The 27,181-nt window shown below is 44.1% G+C and overlaps 1 protein-coding gene across 5 annotated transcripts in view; it reads right to left on the minus strand.

The window, feature by feature from the left end:
• Positions 1 to 26,912, minus strand: part of LOC139268430 (kynurenine--oxoglutarate transaminase 3-like) — a 97,858-nt gene extending 70,946 nt beyond the window's left edge. The window contains exons 1-4 of one of the 5 annotated variants that reach the window (XM_070886558.1): positions 26,792 to 26,912; positions 7,733 to 7,805; positions 5,544 to 5,632; positions 3,451 to 3,509 (exon numbers count right to left, since the gene is read on the minus strand). In XM_070886558.1, the coding sequence (XP_070742659.1) occupies positions 3,451 to 3,509; positions 5,544 to 5,630 (146 nt within the window). In that variant the 5' untranslated portion in view covers positions 5,631 to 5,632; positions 7,733 to 7,805; positions 26,792 to 26,912. Of the gene's footprint in view, positions 1 to 3,450; positions 3,510 to 5,543; positions 5,633 to 7,732; positions 7,806 to 19,487; positions 19,639 to 26,791 lie in introns of those variants that run through there. The other 4 variants (XM_070886557.1, XM_070886556.1, XM_070886560.1 and 1 more) reach the window with 4 other exon arrangements.
• Between the last annotated feature and the right edge of the window lie 269 nt (positions 26,913 to 27,181).

Here is a 27,181-nt window from a genome sequence, read left to right on the forward strand (position 1 = left end):
AGTGCTCAAGTTGCTGAATTCTGGGACTCCAACAAGGTTCCGACTGTAAACATCAAAGTCCTTCCCCATAAGACTAAAGTATGTTGGTAGGAAGGTCCTGTTAGAATGGCCCAGTAGTGACTTTAGAAAGTACAGCAATTACCTGGTGCCACCTTGTAAACAGGGTCCACACATTCCACTATATGCACGTAGCATTCGTAACAAAACAGATGAGTTGACGGCACAAATAGATACAAATGAATATGATCTGATAGCCATTACAAGGTGACCAGGACTGGGAACTAAATATTCAGGGATTTTTGACAATTCGGAAGGACAGACAGAAAGGAAAAGGAGGTGGGGTAGCTCTGTTAATAAAGGATGAGATCAATGCATCAGTGAGAAACGATATTGGCTCAGAAGATCAAGATATTGAATCAGTTTGGGTGGAGATAAGGAATAATAAGGGGAAAAAGTCACTGGTGGGCATAGTCTATAGGCCCCCTAATAGTAGCTGCACTGTTGGATGTTGGACGGAGTATAAATCAAGAAATAATGGAGGCTTGTTATAAAGGAACGACAATAATCATGGGCGATTTTAACCTTCATATTGATTGGACAAAGCAAATTGGTCAGAGTAGCCTTGAGGAAGAGTTCATCGAATGTACCCAGAATAGTTTCCTTGAGCAGTACGTTGTGCAACCAACCAGGGAGCAGGCCATCTTAGATCTGGTACTGTGTAATGAGACAGGATTAATAAATGATCTCATAGTCAAGGATCCTCTAGGAATGAGTTACCATAACATGGTTGAATTTCAAATTCAGTTGGAGGATAAGAAAGTTGGTTCTCAAACCAGTGTCCAAAGCTTAAATAAAGACGGCTACAAAGGTATGAGGGCAGAGTTGGCTGAAGTGGACTGGGAAAGTAGATTAAAGTATGGGAAGGTTGATGAGCAGTGGCAGACATTTAAGGAGATATTTCATAACTTGCAACAAAAATATATCCCAATGAAAAGGAAAAACTGTAAGAGAAGGGATAACCATCCGTGGCTAACTAAGGAAATATTGGATGCTATCAATGTGGCCAAGACTAGTGGGAGGCCAGAAGATTGGGAAACTTTTAAAAGCCAGCAAAGAACGACTAAAAAATGATAAAGAGAAGGAAGAAAGGTTATGAAAGTAAACTAGCACGAAATATAAAAACAGATAGTAAGAGTTTCTACAGGTACATAAAAAGGAAAAGAGTGGCTAAAGTAAATGTTGGTCCCTTAGAGGAAGAGACTGGGGAGTTAATAGTGGAGAACAGCGAAATGGCAGAGTCGTTGAACAAATATTTTGTATTAGTCTTCACGGTAAAAGACACTAAAACATCCCAATAGTGGATAATCAAGGGGAGGGAGGAACTTAATACAATCACTATCACTAATGAAGTAGTACTCGGCAAAATAATGGAACTAAAGGCGGACAAGTCCCCTGGACCTGATGGCTTACATCCTAGGGTCTTAAAAGAAGTGGCTGTAGAGATAGTCGATGCATTGGTTGTAATCTACCAAAATTCCCTGGATTCTGGGGCAGTCCCAGCAGATTGGAAAACCGCAAATCTAACACCCCTATTTAAATAAGGAGGCAGACAAAAAGCAGGAAACTATAGACCAGTTAGCCTAACATCTGTCGTTGGGAAAAAGCTGGAGTCCATTATTAAGGAAGCAGTAGCAGAACATTTGGAAAAGCATAATTCAATCAAGCAGAGTCAGCATGGTTTTATGAAAGGGAAATCATGTTTAACAAATTTGCTGGAGTACTTTGAGGATGTAACGAGTAGGGTGGATCGGGGGAACCAGTGGATGTGGTGTATTCAGATTTCCAGAAGGCATTCAATAAGGTGCCACATAAAAGGTTACTGTACAAGATGAAAGTTCACAGGGCTGGGGGCAATACATTAGCATGGATAGAGAATTGGCTAACTAACAGAAAACAGAGAGTCGGGATAAATGGGTCATTTTCCAAATGGCAAACAGTGACTAATGGGGCGCCGCAGGGATCGGTGTTGTGTCCTCAACTATTTACAATCTATATTAATGACTTGGATGAGGGGACCGAGTGTAATGTAGCCAAGTTTGCTGATGATACAAAGATGGGTGGGAAAGCAAATTGTGAGGACACAAAAAAATCTGCAAAGGGATATAGACAGGCTAAGTGAGTGGGCAAAAATTTGGCAGATGGATTATAATGTGGGAAAATGTGAGGTTATCTACTTTGGCAGAAAAAATAGAAAAGCAAATTATAATTTAAATGGAGAAAAGTTGCAAAGTGCTGCAGTACAGAGGGACCTGGGGGTCCTTGTGTATGAAAAACAAAAAGTTAGTATGCAGGTACAGCAAGTAATCAGGAAGGCAAATGGAATGTTGGCCTTTATTACAAGGGGGAAATAATATAATAGCAGAGAAGTCCTGCTACAACTGTACAGAGTATTGGTGAGGCCACACCTAGAGTACTGCGTGCAGTTTTGGTCTCCGTATTTAAGGAAGGATATACTTGCATCGGAGGCTGTTCAGAGAGGTTCACTCGGTTGATTCCGGAGATGAGGGGGTTGACTTATGAAGATAGGTTGAGTAGGTTGGGCCTATACACATGGGAGTTCAGAAGAATGAGAGGTGATCATATCAAAACAAATGATAATGAGGGGGCTCGACAAGGTGGATGCAGAGAGGATATTTCCACTCATAGGGGAAACTAAAATTAGGGCACATAGTCTCAGAATAAGGGCCGCCCATTTAAAACTGAGATGAGGAGGAATTTCTTCTCTGAGGGTTGTAAATCCATAGAATTCTCTGCTCCAGAGAGCTGTGCAGGCTGGGCCATTGAATATATTTAAGGCAGATATAGACAGATTTTTGAGCGATAAGGGAATAAAGGGAGCGGGCAGGGAAGTGGAGTTGAGTTTATGATCAGATCAGCAATGATCTTATGAAATGGCAGAGCAGGCTTGCGGGGTCAGGTGGCCCACTCCTGCTCCTATTTCTTATGTTCTTATAACTCGTTGGGGTCTGGAATCCTCCATATTCTTCCTACCAGAAGGAAGAGGATGAGGATGAGGGTCATGTATTGACTCACTTTGTTTGGAGTTAAAGACAAGAAAGTAGTTGAGGCGAATAGCATAGAGGCCTTGAAGGACAAAGCTAGATAATCATATGAGGGTGAAAGGGTTAGAAGGATAAAGTTCAATGATGTATGGTGGGAGAAGGCTCGTGTGGAGCATAAACACCAGCACACAGTTGGGTGGCATAACCTGGTTCTGTGAATCTATGTAGACACACTCAATTGGACTACAATCCAAACAGCATTCACAAGAATCCTAAAACTCATTAAGTCTGCGTTCACTCAACTCGGAGCCTGATGAAAACAACAGTTGCTAACAGTGAAAATCTTCAAAATCGAATGCAGGCTGCGAGTTTTAATGTTACTGCTTACCATACATTCTGATCCAGGCCTTCAATCCTTTTTGCATTTTTGTGTCTGAATAAAGGCATCTACAAGTTGAAACAAACAAAATTATTTCATACATCTTTATGTAATGCACAGGTCTTTATAAATGCCCAGTCAACTAACACACAAGAAAAGGTCCCAACATGTGCATTTTAAAAGGTTGCAAGAACCTTTGGTTTACGAGGTAGCATTTCCACCAGGTGAAAAGAGCAAGCATATAGCTACGCTTTTAAAACTGGTATTTAATTTCAATAACCCACCCCGCGTACGCACATATACAAATTGTCTTTTTACACAGATTTTGTTTCAAATCCATAATATTGCTATTCTACCAACGCCGGACAAAAAGATCCTCGAGTTGTCTAGTTTAGTGAAACAATTCAGTCTCTTTCAGCAGCCTGATAGATATTTTGCAACTTCTCCATAGATTTCGCTCTTCTTCATTCTGTGGTCATCTTCTTTCACCAAAATCCAGAAAATATGACAGATTTTTTGTTTACGCGTTTCCTGTAACTTCCTTGTACTTCCACTTCACCGAACCTTCAGATTTCGAACTCAGAGGTGGTCAGGGCTGTTAAAGCTGAAAAGAAAAACTGTATACTGACAAAGAGCCATGTTGTCAGCTGACTGATATTCCCACTGTAACTCAAGCATCCTGCAGGTCATTTTGAAGATCATCCGAAGTGACTTTTGACATGCTTTTAATTGTATCTTCTCATGCCCATCTCATTTCTCCACTGTCTTATTTCCTCATCCCTCATTCCCTCTCTCCTTACATTACTCTGTCTCTCACAATCCCACTCTCATTCCCTCTTTTGACTTTCACTAACTCAATTCCCTATTTAATTCTCCTGCTATTTCTTGAGCTTACTTTTATGGAGGGTGGAAGATGGAATGCTGGCTCGTAAACCATTGCAATAAAGGAGTCTGGAGGTACAAATGTGTTGTAGAGAATGCAACAATTCCAGTTAATTTCATCTATTCAAATTCCTTAACCATCCACTTTCAGTTGTCAAATTAGTACAAGTGCATATTACTGCTGAGAGCTGTGCCAAGCTTTTGAAAATCTACAATGTTAGCCACCAAGACAAGGGAAAACAAAAGCCTCTGTGCCTTTGGTTGCATCATTTACTCATGGTGTAACATTCAGTACTGTCTCACACTTTTGCAACAATATCACTTTTGTATCTTACTACTGAGAAACAGGTGAAGGATGAAAGGCCCACAGGGCAAGGCTCTACCACTACACTGCAAGGGGAACGGACATGGTCAGCACCAAAAACGTCTGATTTGCAGGTCGTGGACAAACGTATGATGCAATCGCCAGCGAAAAATCAGATGGGGTTGGATTGAATGATGAGTGGATGAGATCATTGATATAGAGAAAAGACAGGGTAGCAGAATGGACAGGGGTTTGGGGAAACCTGGAGTTCAGAGAGTCAGGGATGAAGAATTAAATGCAGCATAGATAAACGATTACAACCTTGGCATCAAGACGTGAAGTGGTACCCAATTTAGCAATTTAGCTAAAGCTTGGATTTATATATTGCCTTTAACGTCCTTGGGAAATCAGAAAGTGCTCCCCAACCAATGAAGTACTTGTGTAGACGCTGTTACGTCGATAAACGCAGCAGCCAACGTGCGCACAGCAAATGAAATAACTGACAAGTGAACCTGTTTTCAGGGTTTTGCATTGAGAGATGAAATATTGGCCAACAAACAGGAAGAAATCTCTGTTCTTCTTTGAAAAGTGCCATGGGATCTTGAACGCCAACCTGAACAGGTGAAAGAGCCCCGATTTACTATCTCATCCCAGCGCATGTCACCCCGGCGCAAGAGCCATGCTGAAATGTCAGCCTCGAGTCCCTGCTCAAGTCCCAGAGCCGAGTTGAAACTCAGCATCTACGGAATCAAAGCCAATGTGACACTGGTGTCCCAGATGTGATTACGGTGCGAGATCCCCCGGAGGAGGAATCGGTTTGACATTCCATAAAGAAGTAAATTGTAACCAGCCTGCAGAATACCTACAATAGATAGGCGATGGGACAACAGTTGTCTAAAAACAAAAGATGGCTTACCACTGAGGTGGAAAACTTCGGGACGCTTGCAGCACGAAGAATATTCTGTGTGGTTTTGATACGTTTCAGCAAACAAATGAGATGCATGCCTGCAACATGGAATGGAAAAAAACACAACGCAACAGTAACTGCACTTCAATAAAGTAATTTGTTGGCTGCAAAGCGCTTTGGGAAGCGCGGAGGATGTCAACATAGAAAATAGGTGCAGGAGTAGGCCATTCGGCTCTTCGAGCCTGCACCACCATTCAATAAGATCATGGCTGATCATTCATCTCAGTACTCCTTTCCTGCTTTCTCTCCATACCCCTTGATCCCTTTAGCTGTAAGGGCCATATCTAACTCCCTCTTGAATATATCCAATGAACTGGCATCAACAACTCTCTGCGGCAGGGAATTCTACAGGTTAACAACTTCCTGAGTGAAGAAGTTTCTCCTCATCTCAGTCCTAAATGGCTTACCCCTTATCCTTAGACTGTGTCCCCTGGTTCTGGACTTCCCCAACATCGGGAACATTCCTCCTGCATCTAACCTGTCCAATCCCGTCAGAACTTTATATATTTCTATGAGGACCCCTCTCATCCTTCTAAACTCCAGTGAATAGAGGCCCAGTCGATCCACTCTCTCCTCATATGTCAGTCCATCCCGGGAATTAGTCTGGTGAACCTTCGCTGCATTCCCTCAATAGCAAGAATGTCCTTCCTCAGATTAGGAGACCAAAACTGAACACAATATTCCAGGTGAGGTCTCACTAAGGCCCTGTACAACTGCAGTATGACCTCCCTGCTCCTATACTCAAATCCCCGAGCTATGAAGGCCAACATACTATTTGCCTTCTTCATCACCTGTTGTACCTGCATGCCAACTTTCAATGACTGATGTACCATGACACCCAGGTCTCGTTGCATCCCCCCTTTTCCTAATCATTCAGATAATATTCTGCCTTCGTGTTTTTGCCACCAAAGTGGATAACCTCACATTTATCCACATTATACTGCATCTGCCATACACTTCCCCACTCACGTAACCTGTCCAAGTCACCCTGCAACCTCTTAGCATCTTCCTCACAGCTCACACCGCCACCCAGTTTAGTGTCATCTGCAAACTTGGAGATATTACACTCAATTCCTTCATTTAAATCATTGATGTATATTGTAAATAGCTGGGGTCCCAGCACTGAGCCCTGCGGCACCCCACTAGTCACTGCTTGCCATTCTGAAAAGGACCCGTTTATCCAGACTCTCTGCTTCCTGTCTGCCAACCAGTTCTCTATCCAAGTCAGTACATTACCCCCAATACCATGTGCTTTAATTTTGCACACCAATCTCTTGTGTGGGACCTTGTCAAAAGCCTTTTGAAACTCCAAATACACCACATCCACTGGTTCTCTCTTGTCCACTCTACTAGTTGCATCCTCAAAAAATTCTAGAAGATTTGTCAAGCATGATTTCCCTTTCATAAATCCATGCTGACTTGGACCGATGCTGTCACTGCTTTCCAAATGCGCTGCTATTTCATCTTTAATAATTGATTCCAACATTTTCTCCACTACTGATGTCAGGCTAACCAGTCTATAATTCCCCGTTTTCTCTCTCCCTCCTTTTTTAAAAAGTGGTGTTACATTAACTACCCTCCAGTCCATAGGAACTGATCCAGAGTCATGTTGGAAAATGATCACCAATGCATCCACTATTTCTAGGGCCACTTCCTTAAGTTCTCTGGGATGCAGACTATCAGGCTCTGGGGATTTATCGGCCTTCAATCCCATCAATTTCCCTAACACAATTTCCCGCCTAATAAGGATTTCCTTCAGTTCCTCCTTCTCTGTAGGCCCTTGGTCCCTTAGTATTTCCGGAAGGTTATTTGTGTCTTCCTTCATGAAGACAGAACCAATGTATTTGTTTAACTGGTCTGCCATTTCTTTGTTCCCCATTATAAATTCACCTGAATCTGACTGCAAGGGACCTACGTTTGTCTTCACTAATCTTTCTCTCTTCACCTATAGAGCTTTTGCAGTCATTTTTTATGTTCCCAGCAAGCTTCCTCTCATATTCTATTTTCCCCCTCCTAATTAAACCTTTTGTCCTCCTCTGCTGAATTCTAAATTTCTCCCAATCCTCAGGTTTGCTGCTTTTTCTGGCCAATTTATATGCCTCTTGCTCCAGGGAGGCTATGCCAATGCAAATTCATACCTTCTTTTCAATGCATCCCCGACATTCCATAAATATGCTGCATTCTGACTTGGCTTAAAGTGCTGCAAAACATCTAATTTTGAGAGTGCAGTTAAAATTTGGCCCAGATATGAAAAAAGTAATTTTAAAAATCCAGAACAAAATTATAATTCATGAAATATCACAAGACTTGAAAAGTAAAGAAGTGGAATGTGTCAGGGCTTCTATTCTCACTGCACATACAACATGGTGGGTGTGGAAGTGTATTTTTATTTAAGCTGATACCACACGGTATTGTTGTGCCCTTTTTAATATAAAACAAAATGGAGTGCTGGTCCTTCCAGGAATTTCGGCACCAAGCAGTTGGTTTGCATAAACAGCTAAACCTGGCTTGAAATGGCTGATAGCTGGGAGGCAAGTCCTGCTGAGACAGGTCCCCCCATCCCCCCCTCCCCCATGGTGCTCTCCTATTGTCTATACGACACCAGTTCCACCCCACCCCACCCTTTTCGAAATACTCAAACCACCAGCCATTATCTCTTGTACAGACCTCATCCATTTGATGCAAAAAGATAACTGACCAGGAAACTGGACAATCCTGACACAATGCAATGCAGGTAATAGCTCATTACCACACTCTCATCGAGTGATGGTCGGCTGGTCAACTAATAACCCTGACAACGGGAAATATCTGGAAACCATGTCAGGACAAGGATGTAGTAATTAACTCTTTATCTGTATTCACTGACTGCGAGACAGAGCCAATACACAGGGAGAGGCCATAACTTGGGTTTTACTGTATAAATATCTCGTGAAACTGTACCATTTCAAAGGTGTTCACTTAGCCATTGACTGAGTGTGACTTTTCCCTTGCTAGCAAGTAAATTAAAAAAACTTCCGCCGGAACTGAAGGTGTCTGAGTCGTTTATCGGAGGTCGAGATTTCGACAGTTACTTTTTGGAGGTTCCACCGAGATGCATACTCTCTGCCCTGTGAGTAAAACGGATATAGGCATAGTGCCTCTCCAGTGAAAGGCTTCAGTGGCCAAAACAAGGTGAGCCTTTTGCTCACAAGAGGTTTCTTCACTGTTGAATCGCATATGTAATCTGTTGTCCACAGGGGAGGTACTGCAACCTACGAGACTCGACATTTAAAAGCTAAAGTTATTTTTTTATGATAATTTCTTTCTCAGCTTGAAGGCAGAAGAGATCTGGTTCTGGAAATATCTTGAAACAGCCCGGGGAAGGTTTCAGTAGGAAAAGGTAAAAAGAGCGCAATCGAAGGTTCTTATGTGATAAGATTAGAAAAAAAAAAGTGCTAATCGATCGAAGGTTCTTATGTGATAAGAGTTAAAGTAATGGGACCATAAGTTTTATAAGTTTTATTAGGATAAGTTAAGGACTCGGTCTGTAGAGGCGTTCAACGCAGACTGAGAAGTGATTATTTGTTTAGATAGAGTTTAAGATTATGATTTGTATACTCGTGTGAATGTTATTTTTCCTAGCTGTCCTTATTATACTGTTGTGTGCAATACCTTTGTGCGACATTGCAATTAGAGAAACGGGAAGAGTCACTAGGGAAAATTGTGATTCGGAAAAACAAGGATTGATTAAGAAAAGAAACAGTAACTGATTGATCAACTACGGTTGATTTGTGCCAACATATCTCACACACCCAGACTGAGCCCGAATTAAGAGCCTTTTCAGGCCACGTAATGGCCAGAAGTGGGCGTAGAGAACTCGGTTGTCCGAAAGGATTGTGAGATCAGAAACTGTGAAAAATCTTAATCATCCAGAATGGATGCCGGAGCAAGTTAAAACACCACAAAAGACACACCAGCCGATGTCATGCTCCAGAATTGTGGTCAGTCTTTAATTGACTAAAAAAAAAATGGGTAAAGTGGACTAAGGGTGAAAACAGGCCATTTCCACCCAATGGTTCATTTAATTTAGAGAGAACAACATGTCTAGAGGAGTGTCTTATAAACAGAGATCCAGGTAGAAGAGGTAAAGAAAAAAAAAGGAAAATAATAGAAAAGGCCTGGGTTCCGATTCTTCAAGCCCATGTAAAATTAACAGAGAAAGTAAATAAATATGTAAAAAAAAAGAGAACCTGATCGTGACTTACGGATTCAAAAAAAAAATAAAGCTGGCCAACAGAAAAAAAGCTTTATTGAATGAAGAGACACTTTTGTGAATGTCTGTCTTTGAATGAGAGTGCTTCTGTGTTTTTTTTCCACTCGTGTCTGGAAACCTGTTTGGAAAGGTGGTGAAACTGCCTGTTTGTTTTAGCTCCACCCACTTTCTCAAACAGAGTGAAGTTTTTTTTTTAACCCTTCATAGCGTTGTCCTGTATGTGGGAAGTTTAAAACATTTTAAGTTAGAAACGCAGGTGTGGATTTATTCGGATGAGAAGCTACGGAGCTAGGAAATGCACAAAGGATAGGTTTGTTGAGACATGGTCCCGGTGGTTAAAAAAAAAGAGAATGTATTTGACACGCTCACTTACTTGTCGAAAGAAGACACGCAATCATTGATTATATTGGTATGTAAGACATAAATTTAGTTTAGGAGTAAGATAAAGAACGGGGAAGGGAAGTTGTAATGCCTTGGGAAGTTGTAATGCCTTTTTAAAAAAAAATGCCTTTGTGGGTCTCTCGAGGCTGCAGGCTGGGGGAGTACACTCCCATTGTCCTTGGTGTAAAATCTTGACGCGAAAGCTTCTAAGCTCAGTAAGAGGATTTGTTTTTTTAGATAAAGAGTGGCAGTACAATATTTGAATTGGGATTTTGAGATATTTCAGGTGATCTCCTTGATCAACATTTTGGGTGTATTGGAAAAATCTTGGGTTTGGAAGCCTTTTAATAAAATTATAAAACAAATACTTTACATTCTGTGATCTGTGAATCACTACAAGCATAAATGAGAAGTCTGTGTAACACACCGATTCTTCCAGTTCAGAAGCCCAATAGTGACAAATGGAGGTTTGTCCAAGACCTACGAGCTGTGAATGAATCTACTATATTCTCACAATGCTTAAAGAAGGATTTGGAATGAAGTATCCTGGAATGCTTTCCAGAATCTTAAGCAGTCCCTCACTTCAGCACCAGCTTTGGGATTACCAGATTACACTAAGCCATTCAACTTATTTGTTCATCACAAGTTGGGTTTTGCACAATCTGTTTTGACTCAGTTACATGGGGACAGGCAGCGACCGGTAGCGTATTTCAGTACCCAACTAGACCCAGTGGCACGGGGACTACCAGGATGTCTTCCTTTGTTGGCAGCAGCTTATTATGTTATACAACAGGCTCAGACAATAACTCTAAATCATCATACCATTCTATACATCCCACACTCTGTCGAGATTTTACTTACTAAAAGTGCCACCCCACACCTAACTTCTGCAAGAACCACTAAGTATGAAGTCGAACTGTTATCAAATCCGAACCTTATTATTAAAAGATGGACTACCTTAAATTCAGCCACTCTACTCTCCACGGAAGAAGATGGCGAACCCCATTCATGTGAAATGGTAACCGAATTAGTGACTAAACCACGTATCAATTTAACAGATGTACCAATGTGTAACCCTGATCTAGTGTACGATGTTGACGGATCAGCCCTACGAAATGATAGGGCCCAACCTAGAGCGGCTTATGCAATTGTAACCCAGTTTAATGTTTTCGAAACAGCCTCTCTTCCAGACTCCTTTTCAGCCCAACAAGTCGAATTGTTTGCGTTAACTCGAGCCTGTATTCTGGCTGAAGGACAAACAGTTAATATCTACACTGACTCCAGGTATGCTTTTGGGGTATCACGTGACTATGGACAAATTTGGAAGATTCGCGGGTACCTGACTTCTTCAGGAACCACTATCAAAAATGCAGAACAAGTGGAAAATCTCCCGCGAGCCATTCAATGCCCCTTGAAACTTGCCATTATCAAATGCCATGCACATACAGGCCAGTCGAATGAGGTGGCACTTGGGAACGCCAGAGCTGATAATGCAGCTAAGTCAGCAGCTCTGTCAAAAGTGGGGATGCAGGTGTCATTGTTCCCACTGAGGAAAAATAATTGCTCAGACCCGTCACCCACTATTAATGACATGCTGGCCTTTCAGACACAGGCCAGTACAGAGGAGGTGGTGACCTGGACGAAGGATCAATGTTATAAAAATCCAGAAGGAATATGGGTTCACCACGACAGCCGCGTGGTGGCGCCCAGATCCTTACTTCCATGGATTGCCCGATGTGTTCATACATTCACACATGCAGGCAAAGGGGGATTGGCAGATTATATTTTGGCAACTTGGTATGCACCAGGTATTTCGGCAATTGCAAAACAAATCTGTGAAAATTGTGTTACCTGTCGGACAATGAATCCGGGTAAGACGGAAAAAGTAGAATCTGCCTCCTACCCAAATCCAGTGGGGCCTTTTGTACATTTACAAATGGATTTTATTGAATTACCTGTGTGTATGGGATTCAAGTATGTATTAGTTATTGTAGATGTGTTCTCTAGTTGGATTGAAGCCTTTCCATGTAAAAAGGCCGATGCCACTATTGTTGCTAAATGTTTGTTAAAAGAAATCGTACCGCGCTTCGGAATCCCTGCTAAGCTTTCTCGTGATAACGGGTCACATTTCACGGGAACTGTTATAAGAGAAATGTGTAAAGCTTTACAAATTAATCAATGTTTTCATTGCCGTTATCATCCACAATCAGCTGGACTTGTTGAAAGATATAATGGAACGCTTAAAAATAAGCTGGCAAAATTATGTAATGACGCTGGACTGAAATGGACAGAACTGCTGCCCTTAGCTTTGATGGTAATGTGATCTGCAACCAACAGAACAGGCCTGTCACCGCATGAGATAGTTATGGGATGTCCCCAACGACTACCTTTTACAGCACCATTTACTGCAAAACAAATGGACATCCACAAAATGGAGGAAAATATGTTGAATTATTGTATCGCACTAACCAAATGTATTTCCAGCTTTCATTCACAGGTAAAGGAAGCTCAAGTCAAGCCTGCGGAAGGGAAGTGTCATAACCTGGAGCTTGGGGAATTCGTTTACATCAAAACCTTTAAAAGAAAAAGCAATCTACAGCCAAGATTTGAAGGACCATACCAGGTCTTGCTGGCGACTAATACTGCAATCAAGGTAAAGGAAAGACCAACATGGATCCATGCATCCCATTGCAAAAGGGCACCCGACCAGGAGGAAGGGAAGAAGGAACCAGAGGAACAGAAAAAGGAAGACTGAATAAGGAACTGTACTGATTATGGGGACTGATGGTGCTGGGCTTGACAGGGTTTTACTTTGCCTTATTGATTATACCAGGGGTACAGACACGCCACTGAAGGGAACTGCAAGTAAACGTATTTATGGCACTGAGTCATAAGTATGCTGAAGAAAGAAACTTGTCAAGTTGTTGGATATGTTCCCATGTACCTGTCCACTCCGAAGGTCTGTCCCCTTTAACAAATCAGAAATGGTAGAATGGTTGATAGTGCAAAATAGGACAAACCTAACCAAGGTGTCAGAAACGAAGGAGCAAATAGAATGGAGGTCAGCAGGGTATAAACTTACAACCTTCCAGCGATGGTACCAGCCAAATTATAATTATAACTATAACCGTCAGCCTCCCTTCCTAAGCATTACTCCCAGAATAGGAAATCCTGAGGGTATAATATGCCTAGTGAGTAATGAGACTAAAGGACCAGAAATGGGACGTAGCAAGTGTTCCCAAATGACTAAATGGCAAGCCACAACTAATCCCACTGATGGGAGAAAGATAGCAACCGTTGGCTGGTCCATAACAAAGCCCCAGGTGAAGAGTGGGAAGGTGAGACCACTCGAGTATGGATGGTGCAAAAGGACCAGGAGCTGACGTCCTATAATTGCACCTACTTTATTTGTGGCCATAAAGCCTACCCATGGTTACCAGCCAACTGGACAAGGTCCTGTTACTTAGGATATGTGGTACCCTTTATCAGATCAATAAAGACTCTTAAGGAAGTTATAGAGTTAAACGGGATTTGACATGGCTAAATGGAATATTCAAGGTAATGGTGCCACCCTATGGAATAGCATCAACCGAATGGCAGTTACGGGAACTGGCTAACTTAGTCGAATCAGTAGCCAACGCAACTTCCCAAGCCTTTGAAGGGATAAATAATGAAATGGTAGCTATTCGAACAGTGGCTCTCAAATCGTATGGCCTTAGATTATCTCCTACCAAGGAAGGAGGGACATGCGCATTAATAGGTGGAGAATGCTGTACGTATATCCCGGATAAATCAGAAGAAATCGGCAGTCTAGCTGAATACATTAGGGTAAAGGTAATAGAGTATAAACAGACTGTTGGTCAGGATGATATCACCTTGTGGGGTTGGGCAACGGGATGGTTGAGATCCCTAGGGAAATCTGTGGTACAGCGTTTGATCATATTCCTGCTGATAGTCTTCGCCCTCTATCTATTACTTGTCTTGGTTAAGTGTTGCTGTGCCAGGGTGGGAAAAACCATGTTACCTACTGAGACCACGGCCAGAGTTATGGTAGCAACAACTACTGAAAGCTCTTGTGTGGAAATGGAAATAGAGAGACTGTACAAGATCAGAATGGATTAAGTTGTCCTTATGAAGGACAAAATGGGGGAATGTGGAAATGTATTTTTATCTAAGCTGATACCACACGGTATTTTTGTGCCCTTTTTAATATAAAACAAAATGGAGTCCTGGTCCTTCCAGGAATTTCGGCAACAAGCAGTCGATTTGCATAAACAGCTAAACCTGGCTTGAAATGGCTGATAGCCACCAGACAGCTGGGAGGCAAGTCCTGCTGAGACTCCCCCCTCCCCCCATGGTGCTCTCCTATTGTCTATACGACACCAGTTCCACTCCACCCCACCCTTTTCGAAGTACTCAAACCACCAGCCATTATCTCTTGTACAGACCTCATCCATTTGATGCAAAAAGATAACTGATCAGGAAACTGGACAATCCTGACACAATGCAATGCAGGTAATAGCTCATTACCACCCACTCATCGAGTGATGGCCGGCTGGCCAACTAATAACCCTGACAAAAGGAAATATCTGGAAACCATGTCAGGACAAGGATGTAGTAATTAACTCTTTATCTGTATTCACTGACTGCGAGACAGAGCCAATACACAGGGAGAGGCCATAACTTGGGTTTTACTGTATAAATATCTCGTGAAACTGTACCATTTCGAAGGTGTTCACTTAGCCATTGACTGAGTGTGACCTTTCCCTTGCTAGCAAGTAAATTAAAGAAACTTCTGCCGGAGCTGAAGGTGTCTGAGTCGTTTATCGGAGGTCGAGATTTCGACATGGGGTATGAGGAAAGATTGGATAGGCTGGGGTTGTTTTCTTTGGAACAGAGGAGGTGGCGAAGAAACCCAATTGAGGTGTATAAAATTATGAAGGGCCTAGATAGAGTGGATACGAAGGACCTATTTACTTTAGTAGAGGGGTCAACAACCAGGGGGCATAGATTTAAAGTAATTGCTAGGAGGTTTAGAGGGGCTTTGAGGGGTAGTGGGGGTCTGGAACTCACTGCCTGAAAGGGTGGTAGAGGCAGAAACCCTCACCACATTTAAAAAGTACTTGGGTTTGCACTTGAAATGCCGTAACCTATACAAGGCTACAGACCAAGAGCTGGAAAGTGGGAATAGGTGGGATAGCTCTTGGTCGGCCGGCACGGACATGATAGGCTGAATGGCTTCCTTTCATCCTGTAAATTTCTACGATTCTCTGGAAAGAGACTGTTCGGAGAAGGGTTTCGCCCAAAACCTTGAGCTCAGCAGTAGCACTCTTTGCTCTTGAGCCAGAGAGTTATGAGTTCATATCCAACTACCGGACCTGAGCATGTAACCTAGGCTCATACCCAAGCCCAGTACGAAGAGAATGCTGTATTACTAAAGACTGTCTTTTGAATGAGGTGTTAAATCACTAGCCACTCTGTTTGTTTAGGAGGATATAAAAGATCCCATACCACTAAACAAGAGCAGGGGAGTTCTCCCAGTGTCCAGGCTAGCATTTATAGAAAACATAGAAGCATAGAAATTTACAGCGCAGAAGGTCACCTCGGCCTATCGTGTCCGCGCTGGCCGACAAAGAGCTGCTCGGCCCTTGGTCAGCAGCCCTGAGGGTTACACATAAACCTATGAACAATGACAGAAAGGCAAAGAGCACCCAGCCCAAACAGTCCGCCCCACGCAACTGCGACACCCCTTACACTAAAACATTCTACACTCCACCCCAACTGGTATTTATTATCGCATTGCCACTTGTGGGACTGTGCAGTGTGCAAAATGACTGTTGTGTTTCTCTACATAACTGTGACTACACTTCAAAAAGTAAAAGCACTTTGGGCCATACAATGGACGTGAATGCTGATATATAATTTGAGGGTGTTCTTGTAACGTTTCCGCTGCCCACCTTTGGCTCGTTTGCCGTGAAGGAGCTCCGCATAGAGCATTTGCTTTGGGAGTCTCATGTCTGCTATGCGAAATATGTGGCCTGCCCAGCGATGCTGATAGAGTGTGGTCAGCGCTTCAATGCTGGGGATGTTAGCCTGGACGAGGACACTGACACTTGGGGGTCCTTGGCCAAAGACCACCCGAAGTGGAGAGAGTGCATCCGGGAGGGTGCTGAGCACTTCGAGTCTCAATGCCGAGAACGTGCAGAGGTCAAGCGCAGGCAGCAAAAGGAGCGTGCAGCAAACCTGTCCCACCCACCCCTTCCCTCAACGACTATCTGTCCCACCTGTGACAGGGTCTGTGGCTCTCAAATTGGACTGTTCAGCCACCAAAGAACTCACTTCAGGAGTGAAAGCAAGTCTTCCTCGATTCCGAGGGACTGCCCATGATGATGATATATAACTGCAAGTTCATATTCAAAACCTCAACTTGTCTTTTCTCTTTATGGATGCCGACTGATCTTGTAGCTCTTTCCAGCATTTGCAGTATTTTTTCTTTTTACAACAGAAGAGCGCACTGATCAAGGAAGTGCCATTGACATGTGTTTGTATATTTTCAAATGCACTCACCACGTGGAGTGAATGATTCAGGGCTGGGAGGAGGGGGCGGAACTTGACGGATGCCGCATGGGGGCGGGACTTGACAGAATTGCCTTAGGGCGGGGCTTGACAGACATGTCGATCAAAAAAAGTGCAGGTCAAATAGTTACATCGTTTTCAAATGGGGCTTGATCAGGTGGCTAGTAGCCTCGTTGATAAAATTAAAACACGTTATATTAGAACTGTTATGTCCTTAGATGCTCTGATAATGACTCCACGAGGCAATGTGTTGTACTTGAACTGTAGTGACCTTAGTCCTTTATTGATAACTCCAGAGTGAGGATCACACATGGTGGCCTGCCTTTTATACTAGGCCAGGCACACCTGTACAGGTAACTTGCAAGTCTCCCACTGCTGTGCCCTCTGGTGGTACAACATGTTGTTGGAGCGGATTTTTGGACATATATTTGATTGTATACGGGACCAAACATTTGTTTTATTTTCCCCTTTAAATGATGCATTATGAACACTGGAGAGTTAAGTGTTAGGTATGTTTGTTTATACCGGTGTCAAAAGCCTGCACTTGTTTATACTGCCCTGTCACAATGCAGGATGGGTTATATCAAAAGCTTAGCCTTCGATAGATAGTCAAAGCTTTGTAGTGCTAAAGCATGTGTTGCAAAGTGACGTAATTTGTAAGATAAAAGGACTTCACTGCAGATACCAATTTGAGAAGATGGTTCAAAGACAGGGGTCTTTAACACTTCTCCCAAAGCTTTGTCTCCGATTTTAATAAACCTCTCTTTATATATATATATATATATATATATTACACAGTCTCGGAAATATTTTTCCACAACAAAATGGCGTCACGAACAGGATGCTGTCTGATCAGACGTGATCACTTAAGACAGCATCTGGAATCTGGTGTTAGAGACTGAAAAGAGAGGTGTACGGGCACGACGGGATAGTGTATAAGATACGAGTAAAGAGATAGTGGGAAGAGGCTGACTAACCAGTTTGAGTTGTCCCTTTAGTAAATAAGGTCGGTGCGGAAGGGAACTGATCACTCCAACCAAGAGCCGAAAACTCCGGTGGTAAGGAAACACGCTAGCTTTGTTGCGAAGACAAAGGGTCTCCACAGAGTAGTCGTGGCCGTGAGTATTACAGAAACAAAGGGAAACGTCTGAGACTGGCGAACATGGAAGGTAAGGAAGGGAATGTAAAACGCGGGCTGCCCGGGTCATTAATTAATTCCTATCATTAATTGTAACTTGCGTAATTACGTAATGCCATAAAAAAAGCTGATAGTGATTATCTTAAGTGACATATGGATCCAGACATAAGCTTTGTTGAATGAAGAGAGACTTTTGTGAGTGTCTATTTTGAATGAAGAGAGTACTCGAGTAATTTTGACTGTGGAATGAATGAAAGCCTGTTTGGGAAGGTGTGGAGTTGCCTGCCTGTTTTAGCTCCACCAACTCTTTCCAGAGTGAAATGTTTTTTTTAAACCCTTCGTAGTGTTGTCCTGTATGTGGGAAGTTTAAGAAACTGTGAGCCTTATGGTATTACATTTTAAGTTAGAAACAAAGGTGTAGGTATATTCAGATGATAAGTTACAGAGCTAGGAAATGCACAAAGGATAGGTTTGTTGAGTAAAAGATAAAAATACATGGTCTCGGTAGTAAAAAAAAAGAATTTGACACGCTCACTTACTTGTCGAAAGAAAACATGCAATTGGGTTGAAAGACATAAATTTAGTCCAGGAATGAGATAAAGAATGCCTTTTAAAACGCTCCCATTTTCCTTTGTGTAAAACCTTGACACGAAAGCTTCTAGCTCAGTAAAAAAAAAAGTTTTAAATTTAGAAATACCTTCAGGGATTAGGTCAAACTCCTGGGCGAGTGGTGAGCTATCGGTGAAGGTGTAAAAGGGACTTTTGAAAAAGGCTAAAACAGTAAGCTTTAGCAGTTTAGAAAAGAAAAAGATAAAGCAGGAAAAGGTCTCTGCCACGGGAACAGGAGGAGGGCAGAAAAGGGGGACTTGCCACAATACCCTTTAAGACCTGAAGCTAGAACAGCGGTTGTAGAAATAGTAAAAGGGCTAGTGGAAAAGGGTATCTTAAAAGAAACAGTTAGCACCACTAACTCCCCAAAAAGGCCCAGGTAGGGAAATCCCAGGTCCTGTACCTAGGGTACTGCCTCTCAAGGGGCTGAAAGAAATGCCCTCGGATAGGAAAAAGGCTGTCAAGGACATGCCTAGACCAGTAACGGTAAGGGGGGTGAGGAAAGTACTGGGCCTCTTTAATTACAGCCGGAACTTTATCCCTGATAAAAGGAGACCTATAGCCTATTACTCTACCACCGAAAGCTCGGTGGTGACTGGGTTATCCAGATGTATAGCCACGCTAGATTGCGCAGCTTGGGTGGTAAAAAATTAAGCGAGCCTGTGGTGATGACTGGAAACATTATTCTCCACACTAAACACACATTGGTAGAAATGTTAAACACAGGAAAACTGAGAACCGTATCTAATATGAGACGGGCAAAGTGGGAAGCAGTCCTCTTAACACCCAACAAAGCGGTAACCATAATTAGGGATGTAGGAAACAACCCTGCAGAAGGTATGATGGGTGAAGGGGAACCCCACTTTTGCGAAGAGATATGTGAGGATATGGAAGAGGATAGAATAAAAGACGCCCCCCTTCAAACTGCAGAACAAACCTTGTTTGTGGACGGCTCACGAAAATACGTAGAGGGACTACCTCGTACCGGATGGGCCGTAGTTAACCAGGATCTAGAGACAGTTGAATCAGGGCGAATTAATGGGGGGTCGTCAGCTCAAGTGGCAGAACTGGTAGCACTCACCCGGGCACTGGAATTATCGGAAAATAAGATTGTTAATATCTATACGGACAGTAGATATGCATTCGGGGTAGTACACGATTATAGGACAGCATGGGGGAGAAGGGGTGTTTGCTATGGATAAAGACATAACTTACTAAATTGAAAAAAAAAGAATTTGAAGGAAAAAAAACACTCTGCATTGATAATGATTTTAAATTATTAAAATTAAGTCAATGCCGCTGGGGCCCGAGATGAACAGATAAGTATTGAGAAACTACACCAGGACACTTCTGAGGAGGAAATAGGTATGTGGACAAAGCAGGGCGCAACGCAAGGGAAGGATAACGTTTAGAGACGAAACGACAAGGTAATGGCGCCTGAATGCATACAGAATACCTTATTGGAGTTGCATCATGGTCTGTCTCATTCAGGACGAGAGGCCATGACCGGGAGTCTTGGGAGAGATTGGTGGTGGAAGGGGATGGGGAGAGATATTGATAAATAATCCAGGCATGCCCATTAAAATGGGACACCAGCCCCGTCCATGGGGGCCATGGGAACACGTACAAATATTGCCTAGTGATTATAGATCAATTTACCCGGTGGGTGGAAGCTTTCCCCACACCTGATTGCACTGCCTCAACAGTGGCAAGGATATTCTGACCAAGGCACCCACTTCATGGAAAAAAAAATTGTAAAAACAATATGCCAGTTGATGGGCATAAAACAAAAAGTCCACATCCCCTACCACCCGCAGAGTTCTGGGATCGTAGAGCGCATGAACCGTACCCTTAAGAACGCCCTGGCAAAGGCCATGCAAACGTCAGGAAAAACGTGGACAGAAGTATTACCCATTATATTACCAGAGAACATCATAACAGGGGGGGCCGATGTAGGCCCATTAAAAGACAAAATAAAACGGTATGTTTTGGAACTAAGTACTCAATTAAAAGGGATGCGTAAATTAGTTAGGGACAATCAGGAAGAAAGAGACGCGGAAGCAGAGCTTACAAAGCTCCCTGAAGTCCCGTTGGCGGGAAGTCGCATTATGGTAAGGGTCCTCCCGGGAAAACCAGGGTTTGCCCCAAAAAGGACCGTATGAGGTTATAATCAGCAGGGACACTTGTGCCTGCATCGATGTTAAAGGGAACGGAAAATGGAAGCATTGGACCCAGCTTAAGGTTTTTGAACCAGCCGTTTAGCACACGTATTAGTTGTTGTTTGTCTATTTACAGATTGACAGCGAGAGATTCTTCAAGCAAGCCATACGGCCATTTTGCCTTTGACTATTTGTTAATTATAGAGTAATAAGATGAAACTATATATTGCGATCGGTGCGATTATCATAGTTCGTGTTAGGTCCGGCCTGCTAGCTAGACCGAAACGAGAGTTACATGTAAATACCTTTTTGTACATGTCTTATGTTTATGCGCAAAATGAGAATTTTTCCAGTTGCTGGGTATGTTCGCACATCCCCACACGTAGCAAAGGAGGCATCCCCTTGAGGTCAATCTCCCTTAACATTTCGGAAGTAGCGGAGTGGGTAAGGCGACAAAACGATACAGGGGAAGTAAATGATACTTGGAACCAGAGTGGGTAATAAAGAAACGTGGAGATCGGGGGGGGTTACCTTTTGGATGCATTTGACAGATGATACCAGCCGGAATACAATAGGTCGGTACGACCCCCGTTCCTGGTTTTGACCAACACCTCAGGAGTTGGAAGGCCCACCGCTGACATTTGTTTCACTAAAGACCTGACTGGTGAGGAAACAGGTTTTGTAGCAGGATACTTTAACCTCACCAGGTGGAACATAATAGCCAGCGAAACAACAAACCAGGGGTTCTTTGAAATAGAGGGTTTGAAGAATCAGACATGTAGCCAGGACTGGGACCCTAAGATTAGGTGGCAATGGGGGCTGAGAGATTGGGATCAAATCTAACAGCATACAATGGCACTTATTTTGTGTGTGGGCATAAGGCCTACCCCTGGTTGCCTCAGAACTGGAGGGGGTCCTGTTATTTGGGATATGTGGTCGCTTTTTGTCAGACGGGTATGTACTTTAGCAGAAGTACAGACACCAGGTCGACTAAGACGAGATCTTACCCCGGTAGAGAGGCTATTTGGGGTCATGATGCTCCCATTAGGGATAGGACGTACCATGGATGAATTACGTAACCTAGAGAGGGTACTGGAACAGATAGTTAATGACACTGCTGAAGCAATGGAGGGCATAACGGCTGAAATGGTAGCCATACGCACATGTGCCTTAATTGGAGCTGAATGTTGCACTTATATTCCCGATAATTCAGAAAACATAACCAAACTCGCTGATCACATAAGAAGGGAGGTAAAGAAGTTATCCAAGACAGCAGGAGGATCTGGCTGATTTGACTGGCTGTTAGGGGGATCCTGGGGGTCCTAACTTATGCATGGAGTAATTATTCTGGTTGTAATAATAATTACTTGCTGTCTGATTATCGGGTGTTTTAATATCTGCTGTAAAGTTATGATGGCTCAACTGATGCCAGTAGCCAGTGTAATCGCCAAAGAAGAAGCACGCCTGATGGAAATACCTGAAGACACCAAGGATGAAGAAACAGACGACAATGACACCGACCACTATCTTTGAAGGGTAGCCTAGAGCTACAGGCAAGGTGGACATACGGAACATCAGGGAAGTAACATGCCCCAAAGGACGAATATATGCCACTATCATTGTGGTCATCTGGATTTCGTAAACATCCTCCAGGACCAAAAGGGGGAATATTGTTGGAGCGGATTTTTGGACATATATTTGATTGTATACGGGACCAAACATTTGTTTTATTTTCCCCTTTAAATGAATTTTGTAAGGGACAATACTGATGCATTATGAACACTGGAGAGTTAAGTGCTAGGTATGTTTGTTTATACCGGTGTCAAAAGCTTGCACTTGTTTATACTGCCCTGTCACAATGCAGGATGGGTTATATCAAAAGCTTAGCCTTCGATAGATAGTCAAAGCTTTGTAGTGCTAAATCATGTGTTGTAAAGTGACGTAATTTGTAAGATAAAAGGACTTCACTGCAGATACCAATTTGAGAAGATGGTTCAAAGACAGGGGTCTTTAACACTTCTCCCAAAGCTTTGTCTCCGATTTTAATAAACCTCTCATATATATATATTATACAGTCTCGGAAATATTTTTCCACAACAATGTAATGGTGCCAGCAGTAAACATGTAGGATACATGACATCACTCTCCCCCAAGACCTTAGTGCAAATCGCCTTCTTGCATTGACTGTGCTCTGGGCTTAGCTCTATCTGGTTGACCCTTGGAGGGTTGTTTCTAACTTTGGTGAGTGGGTGGTGTTTCGTTGGCAGTAGAGATGCTGGTGGTTTCTGTTTGTGCATCCATGACCACTCCATTCTCTCTCTCCCACCCCTCCCCCCCACCCCACCTACAGATTGTGTCGGGGGCTCATTACATTCAAATGCAAAAAGTAAGATTTGCATTTGCAGCATCACATTCGTGGTGCCATTGTGAGGCAAGTACCTTTGACTGGTGAGGTACATACTTGATATACACTTGGAGTCGGAGCTGTTGTCAGGACAAACTAGTGCCAGAACTGCTGGATGGTGTCCAGGTAGTCTGGTGGTGGTGTGGTGCCCAGTGCTGGCAGTGGGAACCCGGTTGGCTCAAGTTGCCTGCTCTCGGGGCTTTTGCCGGTGCTCCTAGCATCGGGCAGGTTCGCAGATGCTTGTGACCTCTCTGTCCTCTCCTTGCGCCCCGGGTCACTGCTGCTCCGAGGAGCAGTCGTCAAGCAGTGCACAGGGAACTGATGACTCGCTTGCCTGGGCGTTATTTGGTTTGGGATCCTGGCTGGTCCTAGTGCCATTTGGGAGAACCATTGCGTGTGACCCTTCGTTCCCGGGTATGGTCTTGGAGCGATAGGTCTGGGGGCTGCGCCTTAGCGCAGTTTGCTCTTTCAGGCTCATGGTGGTTGGTGCCATTGGGTGCCTGAGAGGTGGAGCTGATCAGGGGCAGGTTATCGATACCGGTGCCGTTGCCCTCCCGAGATCGCTTGCTCTGCAGCTCGTATGTATTGACTGCTTGTGGCCACCCTCCATGGTGCATTACTCTGGTCCCAGGGACGCAGGCTACTACACTGAGTAGCTCACTGGACCTGTGTGCTCCCGATGGGTGTCTGCCCGCTGCATTGACTGAATGCAGTTTAAATCCTACAGTGCACAACGTTTCATTACTCATAGTAAATAACCTGTAGCTCCAATTGCGATTGCGCGACTTTTCTTTGCTTATTGCATGTACACAACTCTGATCATCAATTAACCATTTTTCATCTAACTCATAGTTGCTCTTACATTGATTGAGAGTGTGGAACTGTCCCTTTAAGTGTGGTGGGTTGCAGGCCTCCTTTAAAAGGGCCTTGCTATCTTTACCCCAATCCTCATCTCCGTTTGGTGCCACATGTAACTCCATCAGCGCTGCACCTCATGGTCTGGCCGCCGCCATCTTTTCCTTCAGCGCATCACCTCGTGGTTTGGGCGGCATCTTTCCTCCATCCGCGATGTCGACTGCGGTGATCCTCTTCTCACCGGGTTCTGCCACCGGAGCCGGGAAGTCGCCTTTGGAACCGATTTTCTTCCTCCGGAGTCCTGCTACTGGAGCCTGGAAGGTGTGTTCGGGTCGTCTCAGCTGGATCATCTCCATGCAGTCGTGCTGAGCGGTCTGTGCCTCGGGTGCTGTGCTGGTCTGCTCTCTGGTGCCGGATCCACCCTCAGGTGAGGGCTTGCTTTGCCTCTGAGCGCGGAGGATGTCGATCGCTGGAGGGAGGAAATCTTCCCACTTCCAATGGATCTTCTCCATCCACCTTCTTCCGAGAAGCATTGGTCCACCACCTGCAACAATCCACAGTGGTAACTTGTGCACCGCGCCATCATGGAGTACCATTACATCCGCACTCCCAACGACTGGGATAAGTTCATTGGTGTAGGTGCATAGCTTTTCCTGAACCGGGACCAACTTGGGTCGTTCAGCTTGATTGTCCCATAGCCTCTCAAAGGCTTCTTGATTCATTCCTGACTGGCTCACCCCAGTATCCACTTCCATGAAGACTGGAACGTCATTTATCTTGACTTCCATCCTCAACAGAGAACACTCGGTGGTGCAGGTAAACATGCTATATACCTCATTGTGGGGCTGAGCTGCCTTTTTGACTATTGTTTCATAATCCGCGCTAGATTCATGGCCATCTGTAGACTCTTCATCAACATAGTGAGTCATATTTCTTTTACACATTCGCTGGAGGTAGCCCTTTGTGCTGCAGACTTTACACACATAGTCTTTAAAACGACACTGGTGAGCCCTATGATTCCCTCCGCAACGCCAGCATGTAGCTACTTGGTTAGCCCCCCTCGGCGGACTCTGAGTGAAGGGACTTGGGGGCCTGTTCTCTCTTCCGTGAGAAGATTCACATTCTACAGTCCAGCCTCTAAAAGGCACCATTCTGTGTACAGTACTTGCCGGGTTTGAGTCCTTAGGATGAGTCATCCGCCTAGAGCCGCAGGTCGCGGTCATGAATGCTTGGCCTTCTGCAGTGTGACTGTGGTATCCGCAGACGGTAGCTTATGAAGAAGGCCCTCATGGCCAATTCCAATGACAAAGATGTCCCGCAGCGCTTCAGTGAGGTGGTCGCCGAAATCATACGGTGCTGCCAGCCTCCTGAGGTCTGCAGCATATTTTGCAATTTCCTGGCCTTTGGGCCATCAGTGTGTATAAAACCGGTGTCTGGCTGTGACGATGCTCTCTTTGGGCTTGAGTTGTTCTTAGATCAGCGTTACAAGCTCCTCGCACATCTTGGTCATTGTCTTCGCAGGTGCCAGCAAGTCCCTGACGAGGCCATAGTCAGTGGGCCCACAACTGGTTAGCAGGATAGCTCTGGACTTATCAGCCAATGTGGCCGGATTGTCGCTTGCCAGGTCGCTTGCTGTGAAGAAATAGTCGAGCATCTCCACAAAGGCGTCCCAATCATCACCACTGGCGAACTGCTGCAATGTACCAAGGTTAGCCATTTTCGCGTTAAGGTCCATTATCTCGTCGCCAATTGTTATGTCTTTAGATGCTCTGATAATGACTCCATGAGGCAATGTGTTGTACTTGAACTGTAGTGACCTTAGTCCTTTATTGACAACTTCAGGATCACACATGGTGGCCTGTCTTTTATACTAGGCCAGGCATACCTGTACAGGTAACTTACTAGTCTCCCACTGCAGAGCCTTCTAGTGGTACATCATGTAATGGTACCAGCAGTAAACATGTAGGATACATAACAAGAATTACTTGCATTTATATTGATTCTTTAACATAGTAAAATGTCTCAAGGCGCCTCACAGGAGGGTAATCGGGCAAAGGTTCACACCGACCCAAAGAAGGAAACGTTAGGGCAGCTGTCCAAAAGCTGGGTTAAATAGGTAGTATTATGTTCAGAATAACTCCACAAGACTGTGTTGTAAGCTCAAACCATTGTGTCCTTGGTCTCTTTAGTGTAACTCCAAAGTGAGGAAGCTGCATGGTGGATTGCTTTTTATACCTGCTTGCCCAGGGTGCACAGGTGACCCTTAGGTCTCCCACAGGTTTGCCCCCTGGTGGCAAGTCTTACTCATTGGTGAGGTTTGCAAACCTCACCAGATAGGCTTATAGGAGGGTCTTAAAAGGAGAGAGAGGTTGAAGGAGGTAATTCCGGAGCTTAGAGCCTAGGCAGCTGAAGGCATAGCCGCCAATGGAAGGGCGAAGGAAATGGGGAATGGACAAGAGGCCAGAGCTGGAGATCAAGACGATGAAGAGTTTTAATAAGTTAAATCGGTGGGGGAGGGGTAGAAACTTATTTCCACCGATTGGTAGGTCAGTAACTAGAGGTCAAAATTTAAGGTCACTGCCAGAAGAACAAAGCGTGAGGTTATAAGATTATTTTTCAGGCAGAGAGTGGTTAGGATATATAATGCCCTACCAAAAACAGTCATCATCATAGACAGTCCCTCGAAATCGAGGAAGACTTGCTTCCACTCTAAAAGTGGTGGAAGCAGAATTCACAATAGATGATAGAAGGGAAGAAACATGCTGAAAGGGTTTAGAGAGAAAGGGCAGGGGATTTGGGACTAAGTCTGGAGCAACCACCTACCTTATGACTAAATGCCCCAATGACGATCTGGACTGCCGGTGACACACTAGAGAATCATTCACTGCAGATTAACACAGGTCAGGCAGTCCTTGCACAGGAAGAAACAGACACGGCAAATGGCTGGACTTTTTATTACCAGCTGACACGTACAGACTACGTAACTGGCGGCAACTTCCGCAACAGTACTGCTACCGCCAGTAACACAGGGAGCGGGCAGGGCTGCCCGGCTTCAGGCTTCACTTTACCGGCTTTATTTCAAGTACGTTGCCCATTCACAGCCGGGCCGGCCCGGTGCAATAACTGACCAAGCTGCTCCGACACCAAGCATTTCGCTCCCCCAACTTACCCCGCCCGTCTCTCTGGGACACGCGATTGTCAGCCCACAGCTCT

This window comes from Pristiophorus japonicus, chromosome 8 (genome assembly GCF_044704955.1).
Source record: "Pristiophorus japonicus isolate sPriJap1 chromosome 8, sPriJap1.hap1, whole genome shotgun sequence".
Lineage (NCBI taxonomy): Eukaryota > Metazoa > Chordata > Chondrichthyes > Pristiophoridae > Pristiophorus > Pristiophorus japonicus.